Source organism: Protopterus annectens, chromosome 1.part2 (assembly GCF_019279795.1).
Source record: "Protopterus annectens isolate FY-2018-M chromosome 1.part2, PAN1.0, whole genome shotgun sequence".
In the NCBI taxonomy this organism is placed as follows: domain Eukaryota; kingdom Metazoa; phylum Chordata; order Ceratodontiformes; family Protopteridae; genus Protopterus; species Protopterus annectens.
Window position 1 is genome coordinate 698,592,223 of NC_056727.1, and position 26,117 is coordinate 698,618,339.

General features: G+C 43.9%; 1 protein-coding gene across 1 annotated transcript in view; it reads right to left on the minus strand.

Moving 5' to 3' along the window:
- LOC122790858 overlaps window positions 1-26,117 on the minus strand; it is a 1,163,840-nt gene that overhangs the window by 739,800 nt on the left and 397,923 nt on the right. The window contains exons 9-10 of the mRNA XM_044058512.1: window positions 10,743-10,897; window positions 10,537-10,663 (exon numbers count right to left, since the gene is read on the minus strand). Coding sequence (XP_043914447.1) covers window positions 10,537-10,663; window positions 10,743-10,897 — 282 coding nt within the window. The remainder of the gene's footprint in view (window positions 1-10,536; window positions 10,664-10,742; window positions 10,898-26,117) is intronic.

The window sequence follows — 26,117 nt, forward strand, 5'->3', positions numbered from 1 at the left end:
TGGTAGTTGTGAGGGGAGGCAAATAGATCTATGTCCGGGCATCCCCATTTCTTTATCATGCTGAAGACTTGTGGATCCAGGTGCCACTCGTGGGGATCCATGATGTTTCTGCTTAGTTCGTCTGCCAGAGTATTCTCCTTTCCTGGCAGGAATTGTGCCTGCAGATGTACTTGGTAAGTCAATGCTGTGGCCCACAAAGTCATGGCTAGTCTGCAAAGGGGGTAAGAATGTGTGCCCCCCTGCTTGTTTATATACCACATGACTGTGGTGTTGTCTGTCTTTATCAGTAGTTGTCCCGGATGAAGTAGGTCCTTGAAGGCTGTCAGGGCATTTTGAACAGCTAGCATCTCTTTGATTGATATGTAGATGCATTTGGTTTGAGAACCATGTGACCTGAATGCATCTTCCTGCCATGTGGCCCCCCCCCAGGCATAATCTGATGCATCTGTTAGTGTCTGCCTGACTGGGGGTAATGTGAATGGCTCTCCCTTGTTCTGGTGACAAGCCTTCGCCCACCATCGAAACTCCTGTTGCAGGCAGGGAATGAGACTAATTCATTGTTTCCAGGCTGTGGCAATATTGAGTCCAAACACTTTTGTAGGTACCATCAAAGTTCCCTCATATGCAGTCTTGCCAAGAAGCCCAAAACCTGCAGAATGTTTCTTGCAGACAACTGGGCCTTTGTTGCCAACATTTTGTAATAGGTAGTCAGTTTCCTTTGTTTGGCGTAAGATAAGCCACCTGGGCAGTTGTATTTAAGCTTGCACCCAGGAATATTAGCTCTTGAGAGGGTACAAGTTTTGATTTCTTTTCATTGACTGGGTACCCTAGGCACGTAAGAAGTCTTTTCACAAACACCAGATGCTGTAGAAGAATGTCCTTGTTCTCTGCTTGAATTAGACCGTCGTCCAAGCAAGGATATATTTGTATTCCTCTGTCTGCAGATTGCAATTACTGGTGCCAGGCACTTTGGCTTATCTACTGCGCCCAGGGTCTTTACAAAGGGCAGTGCAGAGAATTGGTAATGCATTGAGCCAGCCTTGAATCTAAGGTATCTTCTGCATGACTGTCTGACTGGGACATGCAGGTATGCCTCTTTTAGGTCTAAAGTCACGAGCCAAGCGTTCTTGTCCAGCATGGGCAGAAGCTGCTGCAAAGTCAACATTTTGAATTTTGGTATATCCAGGAATGTGTTCAGAATAGATAAGTCCAGTATTGGTCTCCAGGCCTTGTCCTTTCTGGGTACCAAGAACAGTCGAGTAAAATCCTTGTCCATGCTCTTGCTCCGGTACTTGTTGAATGGCCCCCATGTCCATGAGGGATGAGACTTTTTTCCGTGCGTCTGTCCACTGATTTTTTGGCAGATCTGGCCAGCCATTTGCCTTTGGCAGGGTATGGAAATGAACTTGTAGCCTTGTGACACTATATTTAGAACCCACTTGTCCTGGGTTATAATGTGCCAATTTTGAGGGCACTGCCAAGAGATAAGTGCTTGGTGCAGGTAGGGGGGAAGTCATTGGGACCGTTTCCTGTATGGTTGTAATTTGTCTTCTCCAACTTTGGAGGTAGAAGCACACCATTGCTTTGACCTGTATGAACCTTGTTGCCTGGGATCTGCCTCTAGGGCATCTGGATCTGCCCCTTTGAGGTCTGTGACACAGGAAAAGAACAATTCTTTGTAGGCCAGTGTCTACTAAACCTAGGTGGCTGTACCTGTAAAAAAAATCTTTGACAGTTTGCATAGATTTAGCTTTGTCCTCCATTTTCTTTAACACCTCTTCTGCCTTAACACCAAACAAAGTATCATGCTGTAAAGGTGCGTCTAATAATTTAACTTTGACATGATCAGGCAGATTTTGTTCCTTTAACCCAGCATGCCTCCTAATTACAGAACCCGTAACTGCGGCCCTGCAGGAGGCCTCCAAAGAATCAAAACCACATTGCAAAGTATGCTTTCCAACTTGTTCAGCTGCATGCAATAAATCCTGCATTTCCTTGTTTTCTGCACATTCAGAGATTAACATTTTCTGTTTAAGCAATGCCATGACGTTGCTGATATTTAAGCATATGAAACTGACAGTTTAAGGTCTTTATAGCAAAGGTAGCAGATGTGTAAACCTTTTTTCCCCATCTATCCAGTGCCCTAGAAGCTCTGTTGGAGGGGGTAGGGTTTTTTGCAGCGGAAGCCTCAACTCCTTTGGGACCTTGTGAAATAGTTTCTGGGTCTGCAGCAGGGTTTTTAAAAAGGAATTTATGAGAGTCAGGGGACCCTGTAATATCTGTCAGGCTTAACAGGAGCTGGCGGGTAAGGAGTAAGGAGTCAGGGGTGAGACTAGACTCCGAAAACACGTCATCTACAATGTCTAATACAGGTGGAATGGCTAGAGGCCTGTGTTGAGGTAGTAAAAGGAAGTCCCAGAGTCTCTTTAGATTCTGAAAAATCTTGGCTCTCCCAGTGGTAATGCTCCCTCATGGTATGCAAGGTTTCCCCAAGAGAATAGTCCTCTGGAGGAGAAGCTGAAGGTATAGATTATTCAGCATCAGAATCTTCATGGGGGGAAGAGAATATTCCTGATCAGAAGAATCAGAAGAAATAGAAACCTGATCTGAAGATTCATAGTCAGTCTCTTACCTAGGCCTCTTATCAGGAGGGGGATGGGAACCCCTGACAAAGGTAATAAAGTCTTCGGCCATGTTGAGCATCTGTTTTTTGGGCATAGAGGCCTTTCCACGTGGCTCTAGAGTTTGTTTTATTTGCTTTAGAAGGTGCTTTGCCTTTGAAGGTGAAGCTGGTTTAATGTAAAGATGTTTAGGTCTGAAAACACCCTCAGAAGCAGGTGCCTGCTCAGCGGCTCCGGACCCATCTGAGGGAATAGTATCCGAGGCTCCAATAGCTTGAGTTTGCAGTGGCATGGCCGACTCTACATGGGAGTCAGTAGCGGCATGTGACTAAGTAGCGGGCATCAGGGGCTGCAAAAGTGCCTCACTGAGAACCAGCGAACCGGCGACTGGCTTAGGAGAAGCTTAGTCGGTTTTGGGCCTCGGTTGTTTCTCTCCTTTTCTTTGCGTTTTTGTGAACTCCGGTAGTCGGACGACTATCCGATGACATTTCTGGATAATTAAACCGGCGTCCAAAATAGTTTAAAGCAAAATCATACAGACGCTTGATAGTGCGTTGGTTAAATCTAGCACAAATCCGACAACCAGAAACATTGTGATCAGGGCCTAGGCAAGGAATACAATAAGAATGAAAGTCCTTGAGGTATTTGCTTTCCACAAGAAATACAATTATTTACTTTTTCTGACATCGGTCTGGAGCAAGAAAAAAGTTACCCCAACGGGGTACTTAGCTTTATTGAAGACTTTGGATCTGAAATTCGAACATGAAAATCTCAGGAGTCTGCCGACCGGCACTTGCGAACTGCTTCTGCTTCGGGCACCGTGCGGCAAGAAAGACTGAAGAAAATGGTGTCTGCAGCTTCTTTTATACCCCTGACGACCTGACGTCAGGGAAGGAGCAACAGCAGCTGACGCAGGACCTAAGACTTTGGAATTCAGGCAGACTGAGGGCAACTTGCCAGCAGGATTACCAAAATGTAAGGACTGCAACAGTGAAACATGAAGAACATCCCCTCTCTCCTCAGAGGAATCCCATTTCCTGGGTCTCTTAAGAGGAGTAGAAGACCACAGGGGAGCTAGAACACAAACTCCTTAAGGAGGCTTCAAGACCACAGTGGCATTGGACAAACCCTGAGTGAAATCCTACCAGTCACTCTGCGGGTCCTTAGGAGCAGGAGAAAAGTGCTTTGTTTTCTGTTTCTTCTTTAAAGGGATGTCACCCTTATGAAACATAGAAGGCTCAAACGCTGTATTGCACTTTACAATAGCAGTTGTAACCTCCTACCCTAACCAAAAACTGAACATCCCTAAGCCCTTCAGTAGTAATCAGACTCGGTTCCCCTTGAAGATCCGTAGTGGACAACGGCAAAGCCTCCATGGACATGCTTGATGTCATATCCATGCCAGCCTCTGACATGGCTGTAGCAAAAGAATCTAACAAAAAAGCCGTGCGCTCCTCCAGGCTTTCACTAGTCTTGAGAGAGATGTCCGGCGGAGGCGGCACAAAGAATCAGACAGATTTCTTGGCATTTTTCTTTGTGGACTTACCCTCAGACTGGGAAGTTCCTTCCGTAACGTCTTTTGCTAAAAGTTTAACACAATGGTTCTTTAAATATACAGCCAAAACAGAAAGACAACTATGGAGAGTCTTTGGGACGAAAACCTGAAACAGAACAGGACGTATGGTTATGGGAAGCACAGAGACAAAATAAACATGGCTTGTGACTAAGGGGAATTTGTCTCCCACACTGGAATTTATCCATTCTGGATGACATGAACACCACAAGCAACAAAACAAAAATTAAAAGGTAAGATCAAAAACCACAAGAGGACAAGTGTTTGGGTTGGCTAGTATGCCCTGCAGGACTGCAGTTGCAAACCAACCCTGGATTGGGAAAATACAGGCAGGTGGCAATGCTTGGTGAATGTGTGTACAGAACTCCAAGTAGCAGCCTCCAGAATGTCCCTGGTAGGGACTCCCCTGAGGAATGCTGTAGAGGTAGAAGTTGCCCTAGTGGAACATGTTCTAATCCCCTGTAGGGTTGTGGTCTCCCATGGTGTTTGTAGCAGAAATGCATAGTGTGCTATCTACTTGGAAATTGCATGTTTTGAAATGGCCTCTCCCTCTGCCCCGGTGCAAAACTGGGTAGTAACTGGTCATATTTTCTGAAGGGCTTAGTCCTATCCAGGTAGAATCTGAGCTGTATGTGCACGTACAAGGAAGGATTGGTCCTGAGGGAGACACGGTCAGCATGAAAAATAATGAAGGGTTCCACGGCCATAAGGGCTTGTAGCTCCGACACTCTTGCTGACGTGATGGTCAGGAGCAATGTTGTTTTCTGAGAGGAATTTTAAGTCTGCTGACGCTGCAGGCTCAAAAGAGGGCAGTGTGAGCTTTTCCAGTACAAAGTTAAGGTCCCAAGCAGGGGTGGGTGCTCTCCTTGGTGGACTAAGTTGTTTGCCCCTCTCAGGAACTGTTTTGATGAGAGGGTAAAAGAATAGGAGTGGCTCAGAGTTGTAATGAGACGAGATGGCAGAGGCATGGATCTTAAAGGAGGAAAAGGATAGGCCTCTGTGGAGTAAATCTGCTAAATAATCCAGGATTAAAGGTAGGGAGGCAGAGTTGTGTCCTCTCCTTTAGACAGAATCCAGGAGCAACACCTTTTCCACTTAACAGCATAGGATTTCCTAGTACTGGGTCTTCTGGCTTCAAGAATGACATCCATCACCTGTTTGCTTAAGCCGGTTACTGGGAGAGAATTCAAGGAATAAATCAGGCTGCAAGATTTAGGGTTTGCAATTGCGGATGCAAGATCTGTCCCCCTTGCTGAGTGAGCAGGTTAGGGCTCTGGGGTAGGTGTCAGGGTGGCACTGGTGACAGGCTGCGCAGAAGTGGGTACCAGTGTTGGCATGGCCAGTCCAGGGCAATCAGAATTATCCTTGGTCTGTCTCGTCTTATCTTGAGCAATAGTCTTGAGAGAAGGGACAGAGGGGGAAACGCATACAGAGGTTTACCCACTGAAAGGATACGGCATCCACTTTCCAGGCCCTGCTGTGAGGTGTCTTGGTGCAGAATTTGCCGAGCTGGTGATTGCAGGGGAATGCAGAGAGATTCACCTCTGGGGTCTCCCATTTTTGAAGGTGCTGGGCTCAATTGCCACTCGTGTGAGAAATAAACCAGGCTGCAAGATTTAGGGTTTGCAGTTGCGGATGCAAGATCTGTCCCCCTTGCTGAGTGAGCAGGTTAGGGCTCTGGGGTGGGTGTCAGGGTGGCACTGGTGACAGGCTGCACAGAAGTGGGTACCAGTGTTGGCATGGCCAGTCTAGGGCAATCAGAATTATCCTTGGTCTGTCTTGTCTTATCTTGAGCAATAGTCTTGAAAGAAGGGACAGAGGGGGAAATGCATACAGAGGTTTACCCACTGAAAGGATATGGCATCCACTTTCCAGGCCCTGCTGTGAGGTGTCTTGGTGCTGAATTTGCTGAGCTGGTGATTGCAGGGGAATGCAGAGAGATTCACCTCTGGGGTCTCCCATTTTTGAAGGTGCTGGGCTCAACTGCCACTCGTGTGAGTCTAGGAGATTTCTCCTCAAGTCATCTGCCAGTGATTTGTCTGGCAAAAATTGAGCTCGCAGATGGATCTGCATGTCCAAGGCCGTGTTCCACAGGGCCATGGCTAGCCTGCAGAGTGGGTAAGAGTGGGTTCCCCCCTGCTTGTTGATATACCACCTAACTGTGGTGTTGTCTGTTTTTATTAGCAGGGGTCCTGTGGAGAGTATGGATCTGAAAGCTGTTGGAGCATGCTGCACAGCTAACATCACTTTTTGGTTGATGTGCAGATGAATTTGACTTTGGCTCCAGTGGCCCTGAATGCACTTGCCGTCCAGGTGTGCTCCCCAGGCATAGTCTGATGGGTCTGTGGTTAGGGTCTGGGTGGCATGGGGTTGAGTAAAGGGCAGTCCCTTGTTGTGGTTGCATGCTGCTGCCCACCAAAGAAACTCCATCCTTAGACAAGGTATGATGGGAATGACTGTTTCCAGGTCCTGAGATTGTTGGCACCAAAGACGTTTTATGTACCGTTGAAGTTTCCTCATATGCAGTCCGGCATATGGAATAAGTAAGATGCATGAGGCCATGAACCCTATGCAGGATTTTCCTTGCGGATAGCTGGGTTCTGGTGGCCCTCTGGGTGAAGTAGACAGACTTGTTTTTCTGGAGTAAGGAATGCCATCTGGGATGCTGTGCCCAAGCTTGCTCACAGGAATACAATCTTTTGACTGGGGACTAGTTTTGATTTATTTTTGTTGATTGTGTACCCCAGGGAGGTTAGACTTTTTTTTACAAATGTCAGGTGCTGCAACAGCATTTCCTGACTGTCTGCCTGAATAAGGCAGTCGTCCAAGTAAGAGTAACTTTGAAATTTTCTCTGTCTGCATTAAGCAATGGCTGGAGCCAGGCATTTTTGTGAATAATCTGGGAGCAGTGGATAAGCCAAAAGGAAGTGCAGGGAACTGACAAATGCACAGATCTCCTGTGCTGAAGCATAGGCATTTCCTGCATGAGTCCCTTATAAGGATGTGCAGATAGGCATCTTTTAAGTCTAGGGTGGCTAACCAGGCATCTTTGGCCAGCATGGGAAGAAGCTGCTGCAGGGTGAGCATTTTGAATTTTGGTACCACCAGGAAGGTGTTTAGAATGGAAAGATCTAGGATTGGGTGCCAAGTGCCCTCTTTTCTAGGTACCAGGAAAAGTCTGGAATAGAACCCTTGACCTATCTGTTCTGCAGGAACACACTGAATTGCCCTTAGAGAGCAGAGATTCAACTTGGTTTTGTGCCTCTGCCCACTGGTTTGGAGGAAGGTCTGGGAACCCTTTTGGGGTTGGCAGTGAGTGGAAGCAAAATTTGTACGCCTGGGATACAAAGTTGAGGACCCATTGGTCTTTGGTGATGGAAATCTAGTTTTTTGTATGATGGGCAAGTTTTCCTCCTAGGGGCACAAACAGTTGGGCAGATGTGGGTAGTGGAGTTGAGAAGTCATTGGGAATTCTTTTTGTAAGGGGGTGGCTTAGCACTCTGTTTTGGAGGTGGAGACACTCCACTGCTTAGATGTCTGCATACCGTGAGATTGCAGTCTTGGGGGGGGGGGGGTCTGTTTCCCCTGGGTCTAGTTTGAGATGGCCTTGAGGGGCTGGAAAGGACCAATGTTTCGAGGGGCAATGCCTACTGAATCTAGGAGACTGTACTTGCAAGAAATCGTTGTCTGCATAGATTTAGCTTTTGCTTCCATCTTAAGAACCTCTTCTGCTTTGGTGCCAAACAGATTGTCCTTGTTCAAAGGAGCGTCTAGTAATTTTGATCTGGCAAGGTCTGCTCCTTAAGCCAAGCATGCCTTCTCAGTACAGAACCAGTGACTGCTACCCTGCAAGATGCTTCTAGGGCATCAAAGCTACACTGCAATGTATGCTTGCTGACTTGAATTGCAGAATGCATAAGCTCTTGTAATTATTTTCTGGACAGTCTGTAAAGGTAGCTATTCTTTGCTCAATAAGTTCCATATATGTTGTTGATACTTCAGCATGTGAATTTGGCAATTCAAAGCCCTAATGGCGAGAGTTGTAGAGGTATATACTTTCTTACCCCATCTGTCCAAAGCTCTGGAATCCTTGTCCGAAGGGGTGGGATTCTTAGCTGTAGTTGCTTTGATACCTTTAGGCCCTTGGGAGATAACCTCTGGGTCCGCAGTAGGATTTCTGAAAAGGAATTTGTGAGAATCAGGTACTCTGTAGTACCTGCCTGGTTTCCTAGGAGCAGGGGGTAAAGTATCAGGAGTTAAACTGGATTCCATAAAGGCATCATTCCACAACATCCGGGACTGGTGGAATTGCTAAAGGCCTATGTAGTGGCAAATCTAGAAATTCTCTCTTTTTGGACTGAGGATAGTCTTGGCATTTCCAGTGGATAGTCTTGGCATTCCCAGTGGAAGTGCTCTCAAAGTATGTAAGGTTCCCCAAAAGAAAAATCCTCTGGGGGAGAAGCAGAGGGAATGGATTCCTCTGCATCTGAATCCTCATAAGCAGATAAGGGCATGTCTTCATAATCAGATACCTCAGAGTCGGACTCTTGGTCTGTTAAAGCTACAGGTCTCTTTCTCTTAGCAAGGGAAGGCTGACTTCCCCTGATCATAAGGTCCTCTGCCATTTTAAGCATTTGATGATGTGGCGAGGGAGCAGGTGCATGCACTTTGGTAGTCTGCTTAGGCGTAGCGCATACTCTTGGCCTTAGAAACTCGGTAGTTTTAGAACTGAAGACGCAAAGGTAGTCTGAGTCGAACATCGGTAGTGCAAAGAACTTCCTCAGAAACCGGTGCCTGCTCAGCGGCTCTGGACCCATCCTGAGGCAGACATCCGCCAGTTTTCTAGTCAAAAAAGAGAGCCTTGCGGCATACCGGACTCCAAACGGGTCTCGGTAGAGGCCTGCGAATCCATCAGGGGCTGCAAAAGCACCTCACTGAGTACCGGCAAACTGGCGACTGGCTTAACGGAAGCGTTGTAAGCAGCTTTGAACCTGTGTGGTCTCTGTCTTTATCCTTACTTTTTTTGGAAGATCGGTAGTTGGATGGCTTACTGAAGCCATTTTGGAATAAAGAGATAGAGAATGAAAGTATTTAGTAACAAAAAGGGCCTGACAACAAATAGTTTAGGCATTGAACAAGGCACAAAACTGACAGCGGGGTACATAGTGGTCTGGGCCTAAACAGGTGATGCAGTACGAATGGAAATCTCGGTGTGGCATTTGCTTTCCACAGAAAAGACTTTTTCTGACATTGGTTAGAACAAGAAAAAAGGGTCTCCAACAGGATACTTATTTTTAGAAGACTTCATAACTCAATTCGGAAACAAAAATTCAGGTAGTGGCCGACCGGCACTAATGCAAACTGCTTCTGCCTTGGACTCCTCGGCAAGAAAGACTGATGTAATGGCGTCGGCTGCCTGTTTTTATACCCCTGATGATTTGACATCAGACCTGGACCAACAGCGACTGACACAGAAATACTAAGTCTCTGCTATTCGGGCCGACTGGGGGCTACCAGCAGAAGATAAACCCAAGTGTGACAGACTGCAACAGTGAAACACCAAGAACATTCCCTAGTGTAAGGAATACTGCAACTGTGAAATGGAAGGACATCCACAGTGTGAGATTTTGAGGGATGACTCAAAATAGTAGATGAATACTAATTTTACTAATTTAAAACATGACAACTAATAGGTAGGTCCATACAGTCTGTGGTCTTTTACAGAGCTGCCCAGGCTGAAACAGGCAGCAGAAATCTACCTGCTGTGCTGTATTGAAAAGACTGGGTGGGAAAAACATCCAAAATCCAATGCAAACTGGCCAATGTACTAGACAGTATTCTGCTTATCTAAGAAATAGTGATAATGCAGCATTGATCTCCATAAGGACAAAGATCACAACTCCACACACACACACATTATCTTTCTTCTACCACTTGTACATAAACTGCTTCTTCTATTAAAAGACATTTGAAAGTTGGCCTTCCTGCTGCTAATAACCATCCACACAATGCTGTCATGTTGCATCTGACTCCTGTAGTGACATCAACAGCAGCCAACTCCATCCAGAGTGTACTAGGCAAGTACGGAATGCAAACAGATGGCCAGGCCTTTCTTTATCACACACACACACACTCCCCCCAAGGGCACTAGAGAGCCTACCAACAAAATACTTAAGGACTTCTCTTTTCCAAATCTACATTATTCTGCCAGGTGACAGCAATACAGTCCAGCAACTTTCGTATCAATGGCTTCAAGTTACACCACAGGTTTCATTCGTTGAGAGGTTTTCCCCCCATCTTAATTTGTTTACTTACACTGACCTTTAATTTCACAACCCTTACCTCTTCTCCGTACTCATTTACTATCGTACAAAATGTGACTCTTGCTGAATTGCTTCTTGCTTCTCTTCTCGAAGACCCCAAAACATCCTCGAATTCTCTGTCACCAAGCTTCCACTTACAAACATATCTAAGGAATACAAAATTTAGTTTTTACAGAAATCTTCAGAGGTTTGTAACAAATAGTTAAAAAATATTTCCAAACTTACTGTGTTTCATCAGAAGCATCTTTAACAGAATCAATATAATCTGCCTTCAAACCCATTTTCTTTGCATACTTGTACAGCAAATTCTCAAAGTTTTCTTGAAAGAACGAGGTGCTTAACAAAGATGCTGATTTAGTAGAAGATGAGCTAATTTTAACCTAAAAGCAAAAAAACAAAAATTCTATATTACAAAAATATCAAAAGAAAAATTCCAGCACATATTCTCCCATCCACATACACTCACTATATGGAGAAGTAAGCCATCAGATTTGTGCAAGTCACAAGAAACCACATATACATAACATTGCCTCCCCATTTTTACTCACCCTATTAACATCTGCTTTTCTGTTCCATTTTTACAGTCGCACACAAATCATACAGATTAAATCTTAAGGGCCATTTAAAGAAGTTGTCAACTTACAGTTCAATTTTTTTTTTTTTAAATTCTTGAATTCAACTGTAACAGCAAAGCATATGTACAAACAAAGCTATAAAAAGGGGCAGGACAAACAACTGGAATATACAAAACACATTACTGGTGGTGTACTGTCAAAAAAAAAATACTACTACCACCACCACTACAACAAACATTTGCCAAAGCTGACAGTTACTAGTGACGGTCAACAAATGTGTCTGCGGAAAAGAGGAATGAGGGAAAAAAAAAACATTACGAAGCAGCATTCACCAATACAAAAACTATGTTGTCAAATTAATTCTGAGCGTTAAAAGCTGGTCTACGTCAATCAAGCACAGTTTCTTTTGTACACCTTGTTTACTCACGTGTATCCTACTTGGTAGTTAATGCAGCAATGGGTTCAGTTTAAAGTTTAACAAACTAAATTGCATCCAGTTAATTCACCTGTTCCTTGCTTGCACAAAAACAGGAGACAATGGGTAACAAAGAAAGAAAATGAAATAAAACAAGTCCTTAAGGTGGACTATAGGAAGTGTTAACACCAGTAGGTACAGGCAAGGTATTTCAGCAATGTTATACAGAGGTGGGGATTATAAGGCAGTAAATACCATAAAGCTCAATTAAAATAATTAATTCCGAGAAAGAGTACTTGGTGCATCCTGCTTGATGGTGCATTTGTCATTATATTTTGTGATTACTTACCAACCCCGAGTTAGGGGAACTAGGACCCTAATTGTTGAAGTACTGCATTGGAAAACTCAAATGTACATTAACCCTTTATGGCAAAATAAATGTTAAACAAATACAGGCAATTAACGTACACATTAAATCCCTATTTTAATGCAGAAGGCTGGAAAGGTCATATGAAAGTTATGTACTATCATAACAGTAGAGAAGCATGTCCATCCCTAAAAATTGCATTACTAATGGCAGTAAGCAGCATAAAACCTTCTCTGCCTACTTTGCCCACTTTGTTCTCCTATCCCACAATGCAATGCAGTAATCCTCCCTTCCACATCTACAATATGCCACAAAGTGCTAATAAATGAGCACAAGTCTCCAGACCAAACCCAAAAGAAGAGTGTGAAGAGAATAGGTATGTTGCCTAAAACGGAACTAGCATTATAGTAACGTAACTTTCATCTGGTATGAGGTTGACCATCAGTTGCAGTACAGAGTAACAAGATAATCTTCCTGGGTAGTCTGCCACACAAGACCATACCCCTATCATGCTTCTAAAATAACACCTGCCACTTAGACAATATCCAGCTTACTGTGCCTTGCAAAGGTATTCAGTGAAAATCAAGTAGTTCAAAATATTCTTTAGGCATAAGATGCTTGTCATTTTTACACCAGCAGAATTTAATACAATTCATTAGCCCTACACCCAAAGTAAGTCTAAACACCTCAGATTCTAGCTTCTTTTTATTATCGGAGAAAGAAATTAAATTGAGAGTCTTATCTTTTGACTAATCAGCTTAGCTGTCTGTCCAAAATTCATGCAGTGGAAAGGATGCTCTCTCCCTCTGCAGTAACTGCAGAAGAAAACCAGAAACTGAATGGTCTGATTTAGATTTGATTATTTGTACCAGGAAAGTCAGAGTGGGATAAAACTTTTTTTCAGCAGAGGCCCAAGCAGAAGTCACACTTTTTTTTTTTTTTTTTACACATATACATAACGTGCAGTTACATATCAGAAAGAATACAGAATATAAGTATGCATACATACATGAGAGAAGATTTACAATAGCTTACAGAAAAATCATTTAGAGACATCAATGTACATAGCTTGCGCATGGCTATATATAGTGTTGAGCATTAGAATTGGACAAGCTTGGACAGAGAACACTGCAAAAGATACTGTAATATTACTGGCAAATTTTAGCAACTACAATAATGAAAACAGCAGCTTAACTATGTAAACATTAGAATGAGGGTTGTTGATATAATATAGTGTGTGTTAGCAGTGGAGCAACTACATATGGATGATTTTAAGATAGAGACGTAATTAGGAAAGTGAGAATTGTTAGGGCTACACTTGGATGGTTATAAGGAGTATTATGTTTGGATAAAAGAGACTGATGAAACTGTAATAAGGGGGTAGTGATATAACTATAATTAGAATTCGTTCTAAGTAAGAGATGAGATTTAGTCAGGTGACTTAATATAATTTATGTAAACAAAAGGTACTTCCTATGATTTAGTGAATATCTTTCTGGTCCGACAGAGAAAGAGGGAAGTGGAAACGAAAAGGATTTGGAGAAAAGGTAGCAGGTGTGGCCACACATTTATTCCAGCCTGGAGCCGAGCAGCAGCACAGCCTACTTTTGGTTAGACATAGTTTTAGTTTGCGTCTTTCGGCTTTTTCCCGGTTAGGGGTCGCCACAGAGGAACTCCGGTCCGCTAATGACTGGTAGTTGATTTTTACGTGCCGAGTTACTAGCCCTGACGCACAACCTTCAAAGAAGGTACGCCCATTCACGTATGTCTCCACGCAGAAGACGCTCTAGCTGAGAAACGAACCAGACAGCGTCTTACTGTGAGGCGACAACGCTACCGCAGCACCACCACCGCGGGTTTGTTTTAGTATTAACTTAAATAGGCAAGGCACATACATTTATTGCTGTGGGACAGCATTCCAGTATTGCTGTGGGACAGCATTCCAATTTTAGTAACTTGGTGGGAGCACACAATCTCCAGCCAAGAAGCTTGTTTTGGACATGGAGAGGAAAGATTTGTTACTTGATTGTAGTAGTCTAGAAGTGGGAGAACAGCTGAAGCACATTTTTCATTGGACATTTTTCAATGAAATTAAGTTGTCAGCATGTAAGGTAGTGGGAGAGTTCTAGCCAGTATAAATTTCTAAAGGCTACAACACTTACAGGTTTTTGATGGTGTATATGCTGCAAATTCGGCTATTTTATTGCAACATGCATCAAGTTTAGTTTTAGCTGTGCAGAGATTTGTAAAGATAAGGGATGCATATCGAAAGAATATAAATAAGTAGACAGTGGCTATATACCATGAGAAAATGTTTTGCTCCGTACAGTGAAACTAGTTTCCAATGGGTCTTTTTGATGGCTTGGAGCAGATGTTGGTCACACTTAAGTTTGCCATCAAATAAGACTCCCTGTAGCTTCATTTGTGGTACACATTCATAGGTTCATAAGTTCATAGGTTTATACTAGGCTATCTGCCCTAAGGCATTTATAAGCCTAGCCCAAATTTTTGTGGCTTACGCCACCCCTTATATGAAAAAATACTGTGCCCATTAGTTTGTTGTGCCTCTGTCCAGCAGTGACACAGAGATGATTCCCGGGGTAAACCTACGATCTCCCATCCACAGGTCTAGATTTCTCTTGAACAGAGTCAGCGAGGTGCTCTGCCTCACATGGACCGGGATTTTACTCCACAGCATAGGGAGTCTCTGAGTGATAAATCTATCCCCTCCAGCACGTCCCATTTATATCCGTGCTAAGGTTGAAGTCGCTTGCTCTAGTGGTTTTGGTGGATTTGGATTTTTTGAGGTGGAGCATGTCCATTAATTCCGGGTTGGACATGGCCTTGTATGTCAGGCACATGTCACCTCTGAGCAGACGGTATGCGACTGAATAGAGCTGGAGTTTCTTCAATCTGGCAGCATATGACAGATTTTGGAGTCCCTTTATCCTTTTGGTGAGGAACTTTTGGGGTCTCTCCAATTGCTGCAGATGTCGGGTGAGATACATCCCGAATGGGGCATTGTACTCTATCATTGGTCTGATAAGTGAAGAGTACAGGGGAACAATAACCCCACTAGATCTGGATGTGAATCCCTTCATGATCAGGTGGGCAATGTAGAAGGTCTTTCTAACCACGTTAGCAATGTGAGTGTCAAAAGAAAGGCCACTGTCAACCTGGGTCCCCAGGTCCCTGATAACCTCTTCTGTGCTTAGTGGATTGCCACCTATATGGTAGCTTGGGGTTAACTTGTTTTTCCCGAAGGGTATGACTATACATTTTTTGGCGTTTAACTTCAGGCCATGGCTCTGGCACCAGCTATCTGTTTCCGTGAGTCCCTTCTGAAGGATATCAGTGTCTGATGCACTTTCCACTATGGCGCCCAGTTTGCAGTCGTCTGCAAACTTTGTCAGCCAAAGTCCTCCTATGTTGGCCTGTACTTCTGAGAAGTAGATGCCAAACAATAGGGGGCCAAGGACCGAGCCCTGTGGGACACCACTTGTGACCGGCTTGGAGTCTGACAGCACCAGCAACTCTAACCCTGTGGGTTCTGGCCTTAAGCCAGTTTGCAACCCATCTTGTGACATATGGGTTTACATTTAAGCTGGTAAGTTTTTCTACAATACCCGAGTGGGGTATTGTGTCGAAAGCCTTTGCAAGGTCAAGGTAGGCTGTATGGACTGCCTTTCCCTCATCAATGGCCTTGGTGACTGTTTCGAAGAAGTCGACCAAGTTCAAAAGGCATGATCTTCCCTTGACAAAGCCAAACTGGGTCGGGTCCAATGTCTGCAAGTCCTATATCTTTGTTTATGAGCTCCATTATGATCCTCTCCATAGCTTTGCAGACTAGACTTGTTAAGCTTATGGGGCGGTAATTACCAGGGTCCGTAGAGGCGCCGCCTTTGTGGAGTGGGACAACAGTTGCCGTACGCCACTCCTTGGGCACGTATCCTGTGGTAAGGCTGAGATTAAACAGCTGCCTTATGTGCGGGTTTAATTCCTCATTTAGCTCGTGTAGCACACAGCCGGGGACACCATCCGGTCCCATTGATGCTGTGTTTTTAGCTTTAGAGAGAGCAGCTTTCACCTGCGCATTTGAGATGTCCGGGAGGCTACACTCGGCTGGGATAGTTATCTCTCCTTTAGGGGGGGAGAGGGGGGTGAAGTTTGCACTGAACCTATCTGCCAGTATGTTGGCAATGTCTGTGGGTTCAGTGATTTTTGTATCATTTTGGACTAATTCTGAGCATATCTGGTTGCCACATGAGAGGATATAGAATTTGTGTATTTGTTGTAAGAGACGTTGGAGAGTAAAGCACATCAGTTTTATCTTTTCTGGGGTTGAGAAGTAGGTCTGCATTGGTAAAGCACGTTTTTGTGGCCAGGAAAGCCAGTTCAGCGATAGCTTGCAGGGTATGTAAAGACTGTGCAGAGCAGATGAGTGTTGCATCTGCATTTTGAATAAGGGATGCTTGTTGAGAAGCAGTATGGATTTTGTTGACAGATATATTAAAAGTAGACGCCCAAGTAATGAACCTGGGGGGGGGGGGGGGGGGCAGACTAACTGGCAGGAAAATTGAAAGAACTAATCTTGCTTTTACTTAACTGCTTGCTCACTATTTCACAGACAACTATGGAACCATGTTATAGACCAAGAGATGCTATCTCACTTATTAGTTTTTGTTGCAATACTGTGTCAAAGGCTAGACAAGTCGAGAAAAATAGAGGAGACAAGGTCCCCACTGTTCATGTTGACTGATGGTATGGGTAAAAGCTGAGGAGCTGTCATGTGGCAGTGATTTGGCCAAAAACCAGTGTGTGGGAGAAAGTAAGCTATGCTCACTGGGGAATTTGATTAGTTGGGAGTATATGCACCTTTGCAGAATTCTGGATAGGTGTGACAGGATCGTTACAGATCAGTCAGGTCTCTAGAGTTGCCACCTTTATGGAGGGGAATTACGAATGATTTTATTTTCCTAGACTGTTGAAACAGTTTTCACAAATGGATCTGCTGATTAGGATGGAGACAGAAAATGTTACAGATAAGGCTGCAATTTTTAGATATTCTGCTTGTAAGGTCATTAGCTGCCAGGGTGTTGGGCTTTAGTTTTAGCAATCTTTTTTTGCAGTTGGGACAGGCGTGGTCATGAATTGCTGTACAGTATTATGGGTTTCTGAGCTGGCAGATGATATGCCAGAGTATTGTTTAGTGATTGCTAATATTGAGTTAACGAAGTGGTAGTTAAACAGAGCTTAAATGCTATCCAGGTTAACTACAGCAAAGGGAGTGGATGCTTGCCCTGGGTGTAACTAATGGATGACCAGAAGAGAGTGGCATCATTTTGATGCGAGTTTTGGAGGTTAAGAAATAGGATTTTTTTCAATGGTTATGTGTTCCTTTGATAAGGCTTCATAGTGTTCTATACTCCTCTATGGCTCTTTGATTTTTGTTTTTGGACCATTCTTTCCAGGCATGTTTTTTTCTTCGCCATTATATCTTTGGTTTTTAAGGTTACCCATGGGGCAGGGTTTGGCCTGACTTGCTTAGTCCTGAGAGGTGCCTGTTCATTTACTATTTTTTGAAATATTAGGTTGAAGTGTGCAATTGCCTCATCTTGGGGTTTATGTTTTAACAGATTCTATTTGTATTGAGAGAGGATTGAGTTAAATTGTTCTATGCTGAATTTTTTGTTGCAAACTTGTTTGTAGATTACATGTCTATGAATATTTGTCTCTGCCTTAGCATACATGTAGGGAAGTGGTCACCAATACTGTGACAGGGTGCCACTGGGGGCTATAGGATCATTGGAATTTATTAGGCTATTTGCCTAGCAAAGAGTTCTGCCCATGTATAGACAAATCAGCACCCAATGCCCCTGTACAGCAGGGACACAGATGGAATCCCAGGGATTATTTCTTATTTCCCATCCAGTTATCCATGTTGCACTTAAAAAGGGGTAAAGAGGTACTCTGCTTGATGTGGAAAGGTAGTCTATTCCACAGATTGGGGGGGGGGGGTTCTGGGACACAAATCTGTCCCGCCAACAAGTCCTATTGATGTCACAGACCAGACGGAGGTTGTATGTGCAGGTTACTTGAGTGGAGCTAAACTTGCGGATATGCAGCAGCTCCATCAAGGCAGGGTCCGAGATCGCCATGTATGCCAGAAGTCACCTCTGAGGAGTCTGTAAGAAACAGTAGAGGGATAAGGCTTTTAGCCAGTGTATGGTAGATTTTTGAGGCCCTGGATTCTCCTGGTGAGGAACCTCCATGGCACCTGGTTTATTTGTAATTTAGAATCCAATCAAGGGTAGTTTCTCTGTGTGCGTCTACTATGGTGGTGGTTTATCCAGCTGTGAAAAGCCAAATATGTTTGTGCTGGGTGAGGTTAGGTCACAGTTTCCAGTCAGTGTTTGAACTAGTTAAAACCCTACCCCTTTCTGGTTTGATGAGAACCACTGAATATCACTTTTTGCTAGAAGGTTAAGAACTTCTCTTCCTGCCTCAGCTTTTTAATAGGATGGTTGCTGGGCAACCACAATGATTGTGGACATGGGAGTGTGAAAAGTTACTACATAAAATCTGTATACTAAATGCCCTTACCCAAATATTTCCTTGGTGAAGGATAGTTAGACAACCCCTGACTGCTCCCAGAGGGGGGGAAAAAAAATAGACAAATTCTGACGGATTTCACCAGTCTCCCAAGGATGGAATATGCTTATCCTGCTGTTACAGCTTTTTCTTCTTTCTGTTTCTGGTAGTTACTCTGGAAATTACAGCACTTTACAGATTTCTGGGACTACTAATACTTAACAAATTTAGCATAGGCCCCTCTAAATTCACTAAAAGGAAATTTTGGAGGCTGGAACGTAATTGCGAACAGTGGAAGATGAGTTTGTCCTCTTCCTCCATGTTCTCCAGATTTCTCCAGATGTACTTCTGCTTCAGAGATGAAAAGGCAGAGATCCTAGAAAGGCAGGTTCTTGAATGGTGTGCATCTCCTCAGATAAATCTGTAGGTTGGACCCAAGCAAACTGATGCATCCCAATACTAGATCTTGCAGTTTAGGCGGAATCCTCATGTAGAGCTCTAAGTGACCCTTAACAGCTACTGGCTGGGACCATCATTTCTGTTGTAATGATCCACCAGGCAACTGGTCCAGTTCACCCACCAGACATGACGGATCTTATAAGAAATAAACAGTTTACGGCCCCCTTAGAGGATTAAGAGAATGCAAAAACTCACCTGGACGCTCCAAGATTATCAGACTACCAGGGGGGATATACTGCTAGATTCAAAGGAGTTAGGACTCTTCTTAAAAGCTATTACTACAGTTGTCCTATCTGCCTTACAGGTCTCGGACCAAAAACTCCTATCCTTTGGGGGGGGGGGGGCAAGAGAATCCCATCATGTTTTCTCAAGACCGGTACCACTATTCTAATGCATTACTAGTGGTCATTTAGTTTGCCCACTTAAGGAGGGCTCACCAAAGATTGCTAAGTGAACTAAAAGACCCTTCTACAGTGCTTTCCCTATGAAGGATTGATATCAAGAATACAGGCAAAGAGCAAGAAATAGGGGGGGTTAGTAAATGGACCAGCACTGGGAATGCTTAATAGAACCTAAAACAGAAGTCGCCATTAAAAAAAGGAATAATTAGTAAAGAGTGTAAAATACTGCATGATAATTATAAAAATCAGAGGAGCTTAGGATTGGGAAGAGACTGGATAGGAAATTTACAAAGACAGTCTAGATGATTTAGTATCTTTGCCTGAAAGTGTTCACATGGGTATTTTTATACCCCAAGAAGACTCCCAAGAGTTTTTCCTCTGGTCAATAGCAAATGCTGGAAGTGTGACAGGCAAGAAAGTGGTGGCTGGGAACATGATATTTGAGAGTGCAGTGAGCTGGCAGACTAAGGATTCCCTGCAAACTACTCTGTCAGTGATGCTGGGTGAGCGGATTGGACCGACTGGGGAGACTGAGTTATGCTACAGAACTGGGACTGCCTAGACATAATACCACCTTGCAGAGTCAAATTATGGTGGCTGCCAAAAATGCAATTACTAGAAAATGGAACTAAAAGTCTAAACCAACTGTATTAGAAGTAGTGAATACAGTAACCGAGGTTTAAAAGGGGGATTTGAATGAGCCATACAATGCTTAACTGACAATGACTGGATAACTTATAAGTATAATATCTGCAACTACAGTTGTTTCAATGGTGTCTGTGATAGAAACTGTTTGCAACTGAAGTATCATTTTTGTAGGTTTTTCATTTATATAAATGCAAGATTGCCTTTGTCATATGTGAAAATTTGATAAAGTTTGGAGGGGAAAAAGACCCTTCCACAGCATTCTCTGCAGGAATGAAATGCAAGGTCTGCGAGTCACCTCCCTCCACATAATTTCTTAGACTTCAGCAAGCTTAAGGCTCTCAGGGAAGGTAATGGAAAAATTAATTCTTCAGCCTCATCTGTAATGACTGGTGTGGGACACTCAGCAGAAGAGTCAATGTGCTTCCTCTTACATTTATGCTTCCTTTCAAATGTTAGAGATGGAAAATCCAAAAAAAAAGAAGAGCTTATGTACAGACATCACTGAGGAATTCTGCATTAGACCTTGCATCTCCAATCTGCTGCTCAATAAGTAGGACAGCCAAAGGTCTCTAAAGAGGTTAAGCTGCACGGTGTACTGGCACTTAAACTGAAGTGGTCAGATACAATAAGAGGGGGGAATTCAAATGGTCCTTGCAAGATGGGTGTCAGTACTGGAAATGTCTGTATATTCAATGCAAAGACAGTACAGTTGTGTAAAATCTTAACATAACCGATGTCGTTGTCAATGTTGCAGTACTCTTAACATGAGGAATCTCCTGTCAAGGGTGGCCAGACATCCCACCAGTATACCAAAGCCTTTTACTACCCAAGATATGCCATATGCAGCATGTACGCTCCTTGCATATGTAGGGCATAAAAGCAACTTACAGATGTACCACCCACAGAACTTGATGCCCTGTAGGAACCACAGTCTAAGAAAAAGGAGGTAAACAATACATTCATAACAGAAAAGAACCAGGGGGTAGGTGGGAGGAATTGAATACTACAACAGTGAAGAGAAAGACATCTATTGTTACGGTAAGATTTTACACAACTGTACAATGTACTTCTATTCTACTGTTACAGTATTCTTAACATGAGGGAGACTGCCAATGCTCAGGAAGAATCTTGAGAGGAAGGAGCAGCAGAGCTCTCTATAAAGCCATGAAGAATGGCACAGCTCTAGCTCTGGATATTCCATCCAACTTGTAGTGGCAGGCTGAAGTATGCACAGAAGTCCAGATTGCTGCCTCAAGAATGGAGTTAGTGTCCAAACCCTTGGAAAAAGCACCAGCAGAAGCCAGAGCACTAGCAGAATGAGCCTTAAGAGAACAAGGAAGGGTCTTACCATGAAAAGGAAATAGCTGTAGAAATCCAAGAAGAAACTGCTTAGAAACAGCCAATCTCAAAGACCTTGGATGAAAAGAAACAAAAAGCTCATCAGATTTCCTGACAGCCATGGTCTTATACAAATAAAATCAGAGTTGTTTGTGCACATCTAAAGTATGTAGTACCTTCTTACTAGCAGATTGTGGAGAAGGGAAAAAGTGGGCAAATGAATAGATTAAGTGACAACTCATTCACCACATAAAAGAATTAGTACGCAAGGACACTCTACCCTTAAGAAAAACCAAGAAAAAGGAGGACATCCATCTGGCTGAAGTAAAGGTTAACAACGGTCTTCCAGTAACAGTGTTGCTTTTCTGAGAGTTAAAAAAGTTCAATTACAGGCTTGCTGTTCCTGAACTGTTTGAAAGTTTGTGAGGCCATTTTTGCTTGGGCTGAGGGAGGGTCTCTCTGTTCATCAGTGGCAGGGACTAACATTGAGCAGCTTCCCTGCCCCCCGTAGAGGTGGTTACTGACTTGAAACTGTAGTTTTATTGGCCACTAGGGGTCATTTCCATAACTCCATCTTCCTCTCTTAAAACCTAGTTGCCTCGTGGTTTGAGCGTCTTTTCAGGCTTGTTGGCTGTTGGTGAAGCACCCTCCAAGAGGAAAAAACGCTGAGAGAAGAACGGAGCCACTTTTGAGATTTTAAGTATTTTTTTCTCTGTTTATTTGCTAAGTTTTTCTGCATAGCTGCCTAGCTTGAGCATTTTCTGGCTTGTTAAACTTGATTTCTGTATTAGTAGCTGTATTTAGAGCACAACCAAAAGCTGTTTGCTGAATTTCCTGTTTGCACTTAATTTTAAATCGTTTTTAACTTAAAACTTGCATATTTTCTGTCCTTGACCTAGCACTCTTGTGTGGGGTCATTTACTGCACTGTTATAACTTGATATTACTTGTGAACCTCTGCTATCTCTGTAAAAAACAAAAACAAAAAAAAAAAAATCTTGCTTTTTCCCACTTTTCTGAGAGTTAAAAAAGTTCAGTTACAGGCTTGCTGTTCCTGAACTGTTTGAAAGTTTCTGTGAGGCCATTTTTGCTTGGGCTGAAGGAGGGTCTCTCTGTTAGTCAGTGGCAGTGACTAACATTGAGCAGCTTCCCTGCCCCGTAGAGGTGGTTACTGACTTGAAACTGTAGTTTTATTTTCCCTTTTGGGTCTATTCCTGCTTCTTTCCAGCCCCTGCCATCAAGCACGCTTTAACGTGCTTTAGCGATTTAAGCGGAGTTGCCACTAGAGCAGCATCGGGCAGCGCCAGTTAAACAAGGTTAAACTCTTTCTGGCTCCAGAAAGTCTGTTCTTCAATTTTTCCCTTAGAACTGCTCTGTTAGGAACCTAAACAGTTTACATCTACACTAAAAAGTGCAGCACTGTTCCAAATAGCTTTTTCTTCTCAAAAAGCTCAGCACTTGTCTTATAAGCATATCCCTTGTCTTATAAGCATTCTCTTTGCAGGTCAAGCACTCCTATATTATACAAATCTCTCACTAGCAAAACCCCCCAGGAGTGCCCACTTCCCTGCTAAGCCCACTACTTTTCTGTCTCATACCAACTCATAATTCTTTCTAGCATGTCGAAGGGTCAGATGCTGGTGTCCTCTCCTGCCCATTTGGTGAATCTGGGAATTCTGAGACAAAGTTACAATTGCCTCATGTACACGGACAACCATCTCCTCCTCCCATGTAACACTAACACTTGAGAGATGCAGCTATTTAGCCAGACTGGAGGCTGAGCTCTCTCAACTCAGGACTGGCAAGGCCAGGCAGGAGGAGAAGGCAACTACACACACCACAATACCAGTCTCACATAACTCAACCACACCACTGAATCAAACACAAACACACTAAGACATACTCGGAGGCTCTGAGTAAAAATTTACCTGAACAGCAGACGCCTCCAAAGCAGACACCCAAGCAACTGCAAACTCAATACACCACACAAACACACACAACAAAATCAGTGTGCAAAGCAGTCACTGCCCTTAAGGCCAAATACAACACCAAACATACTTGTCATAGGTGACTCCATAGTCAGACACACTGACGTCCCGCTCACCAGACTGAGTAAGGAGAAGGTCACAGTAAGCTGCCTGTCGGGCGCTAGAATCCGCCACATAACACAAGCACTCAGGTCTCTCAACAGCAGGTACAAGTACGACTCAGTCATTGTCCACGCTGGTGTCAACGACCTGAGACGTACCTCCTTGGACTACATGAAAAGAGACATTGAGGAGCTCTCTGATTATGTAGCCCAGGCAGGTATGACCCTGACCTTGAGCAGTATCCTACCTTCACCTAGAATGATGCCACAATACAGTGATAAGATGATCAGCTTTAATAATTGGCTTAAATTCTGGTGTCATTCAAAGGGGATCCAATGTCTGTCTGCCTGGGATGACATGCTGGACAAGCCACGCTGCTTCGCAAGGGACGGCTTGCACCTGTCACCCCTAGGCTTTCGGATATTGGCAAAGGCTCTTGCCACCCCCATAGTGCCTTTTTTAGGCAAGGCTCAAATTCTAAACCTACCACCCTAGAACACAAAAAAGTAAAAAAAAACTAAGGGTAATGCTGCTCAATGCCAGAAGTCTCAATCTCAAGATGCACGCACTCGAGGCCCTTCTCAGTATGGAGAACATCGATGTCTGTGCTGTGACAGAAACCTGGTTCAAGGCTCCTGAGAGCACCCCAGCACTAGCAGGTTTCACCTCATATCATGCGTTCCGGCCCCAAAATCCGGACAACACCAAGAAAGGAGGGGGGGTGTCCATATTCATAAAGGACACCCACACCTCAAGGTTGGTGGCAACGCACGATGCATCGGAGACCATCCAGGTGCAATTAACCATAGGCAAGACTGCTCTGCAATTTGTAGCATGTTACAGGCCACCCTCTCAAACTCAGGAACCTCACATGGCCTTCCTGAAAACAATGGAGGGGATAAATGTATTTCCAAACACCATCATACTAGGTGACTTCAACTACCCTAATATAGACTGGGAACACTACGCAAGCCCAAACACTCTAGCCCAAAGGTTCCTGGAGTTCATAAACTCAAATGCCATGGAACAACTAGTCACCATCCCCACAAGAGGAGAAAACATACTTTATCTCATCATCACAAACATGGGATCACAATGTTCAACACCGGAAGTATACCCCTCACTGGTGAGATCAGATCATAAACTAATCTCGCTGGAGGTCCTCATCCCACCACCACCTGCAACAAAAAAGACCACAGTGAAAAACTTCTCAAAAGCCGACTTCACACTTCTAAAAACTAGTGTGGTCTCCTTTAAGGCCCCTGAGCCAGTGGTAAACATTACTCAAACCACTGAATCACTTACAAATGCCTTCTACCAGCACCTACAGGACTGCATGGTTAAGGCAATCCCAAACAAAACTAAGACTCTTTGTACCAAAGGCAAGCGTCCAGTCTGGTGGACCCCAGCCATAAACAAGCTCTACAACAAAAGGAGGAAGCTACTACAAGATAGAGCAAAATCCTTGAAAGGTAAGACACCCTTGATCATTATAAGTAAAAAACTAAGAGCTCTCATAAAATCATCCAAGGCAAATTTTGAGAGAAAAATCACCAAGGATTCAAAAGACAATCATAAGGCCTTCTTTAGCTATGTTAGAAACCTAGGAGGAAACTCCCAGATATGCTCAGAATTAGTTCAAAATGATGTGAAGATTACTGAACCTACACACATTGCCAACATACTGGCTGACAGGTTCAGTACAAACTTCTCCCCCCCCTCTCCCCCAAAAGGAGAGACATCTATACCAGAGGATTGTAGCCCCCCAAACATCTCCAACGCCCAGGTGAGAACTGCTCTCTCCAAAGCAAAAAACACAGCATCCATGGGACCGGATGGTGTCCCCGGCTGTGTGCTCCATGAACTCAATGAGGAATTAAACCCGCAGTTAGGACAGCTGTTTAATCTTAGCCTCACCTCAGGATACGTACCCAAGGAGTGGCGCACGGCGACTGTGGTCCCACTTCACAAGGGTGGTGCCTCCACCGACCCTGGAAATTACTGTCCCATTAGCTTGACAAGCCTTATCTGCAAAGTCATGGAGAGGATCATAATGGAACTCAAATAAAGACATAGGGAACTTGCAGACTTTGGATCCAACCCAGTTTGGCTTTGTCAAAGGCAGATCATGCCTTTTAAACTTGGTTGACTTTTTCGAGACAGTCACCAAGGCCATTGATGAGGGAAAGGCAGTCCATACAGCCTACCTTGACCTGGCAAAGGCCTTCGACACAATACCCCACTCAGGTATCATCAAAAAACTCATCAGCTTGAATGTAAACCCATACATCACAAGATGGGTTGCAAACTGGCTAAGTGACAGAACCCACAGGGTCAGAGTTGCTGGAGCCATGTCAGACTCAAAGCCTGTCACAAGTGGTGTTCCGTAGGGCTCAGTCCTGGGTCCACTCTTGTTCGGCATCTACTTTTCTGAAGTACAAGCAAACACAGGAGGGTTATGGCTGACAAAGTTTGCAGATGACTGCAAACTGGGCGCCATAGTCGAAAACACATCTGACACGGATATCCTTCAGAAGGGCCTCACAGAAACGGATAACTGGTGCCAGAGCCATGGCCTGAAGTTAAATGCCAAGAAATGCATAGTCATACCCTTCGGGAAAAACAAGGCTACCCCTAGCTACCATATAGGTGGCAATCCACTGAGCACAGAAGAAGTTATCAGGGATCTGGGGACCCAGGTTGACAGTAACCTTTCG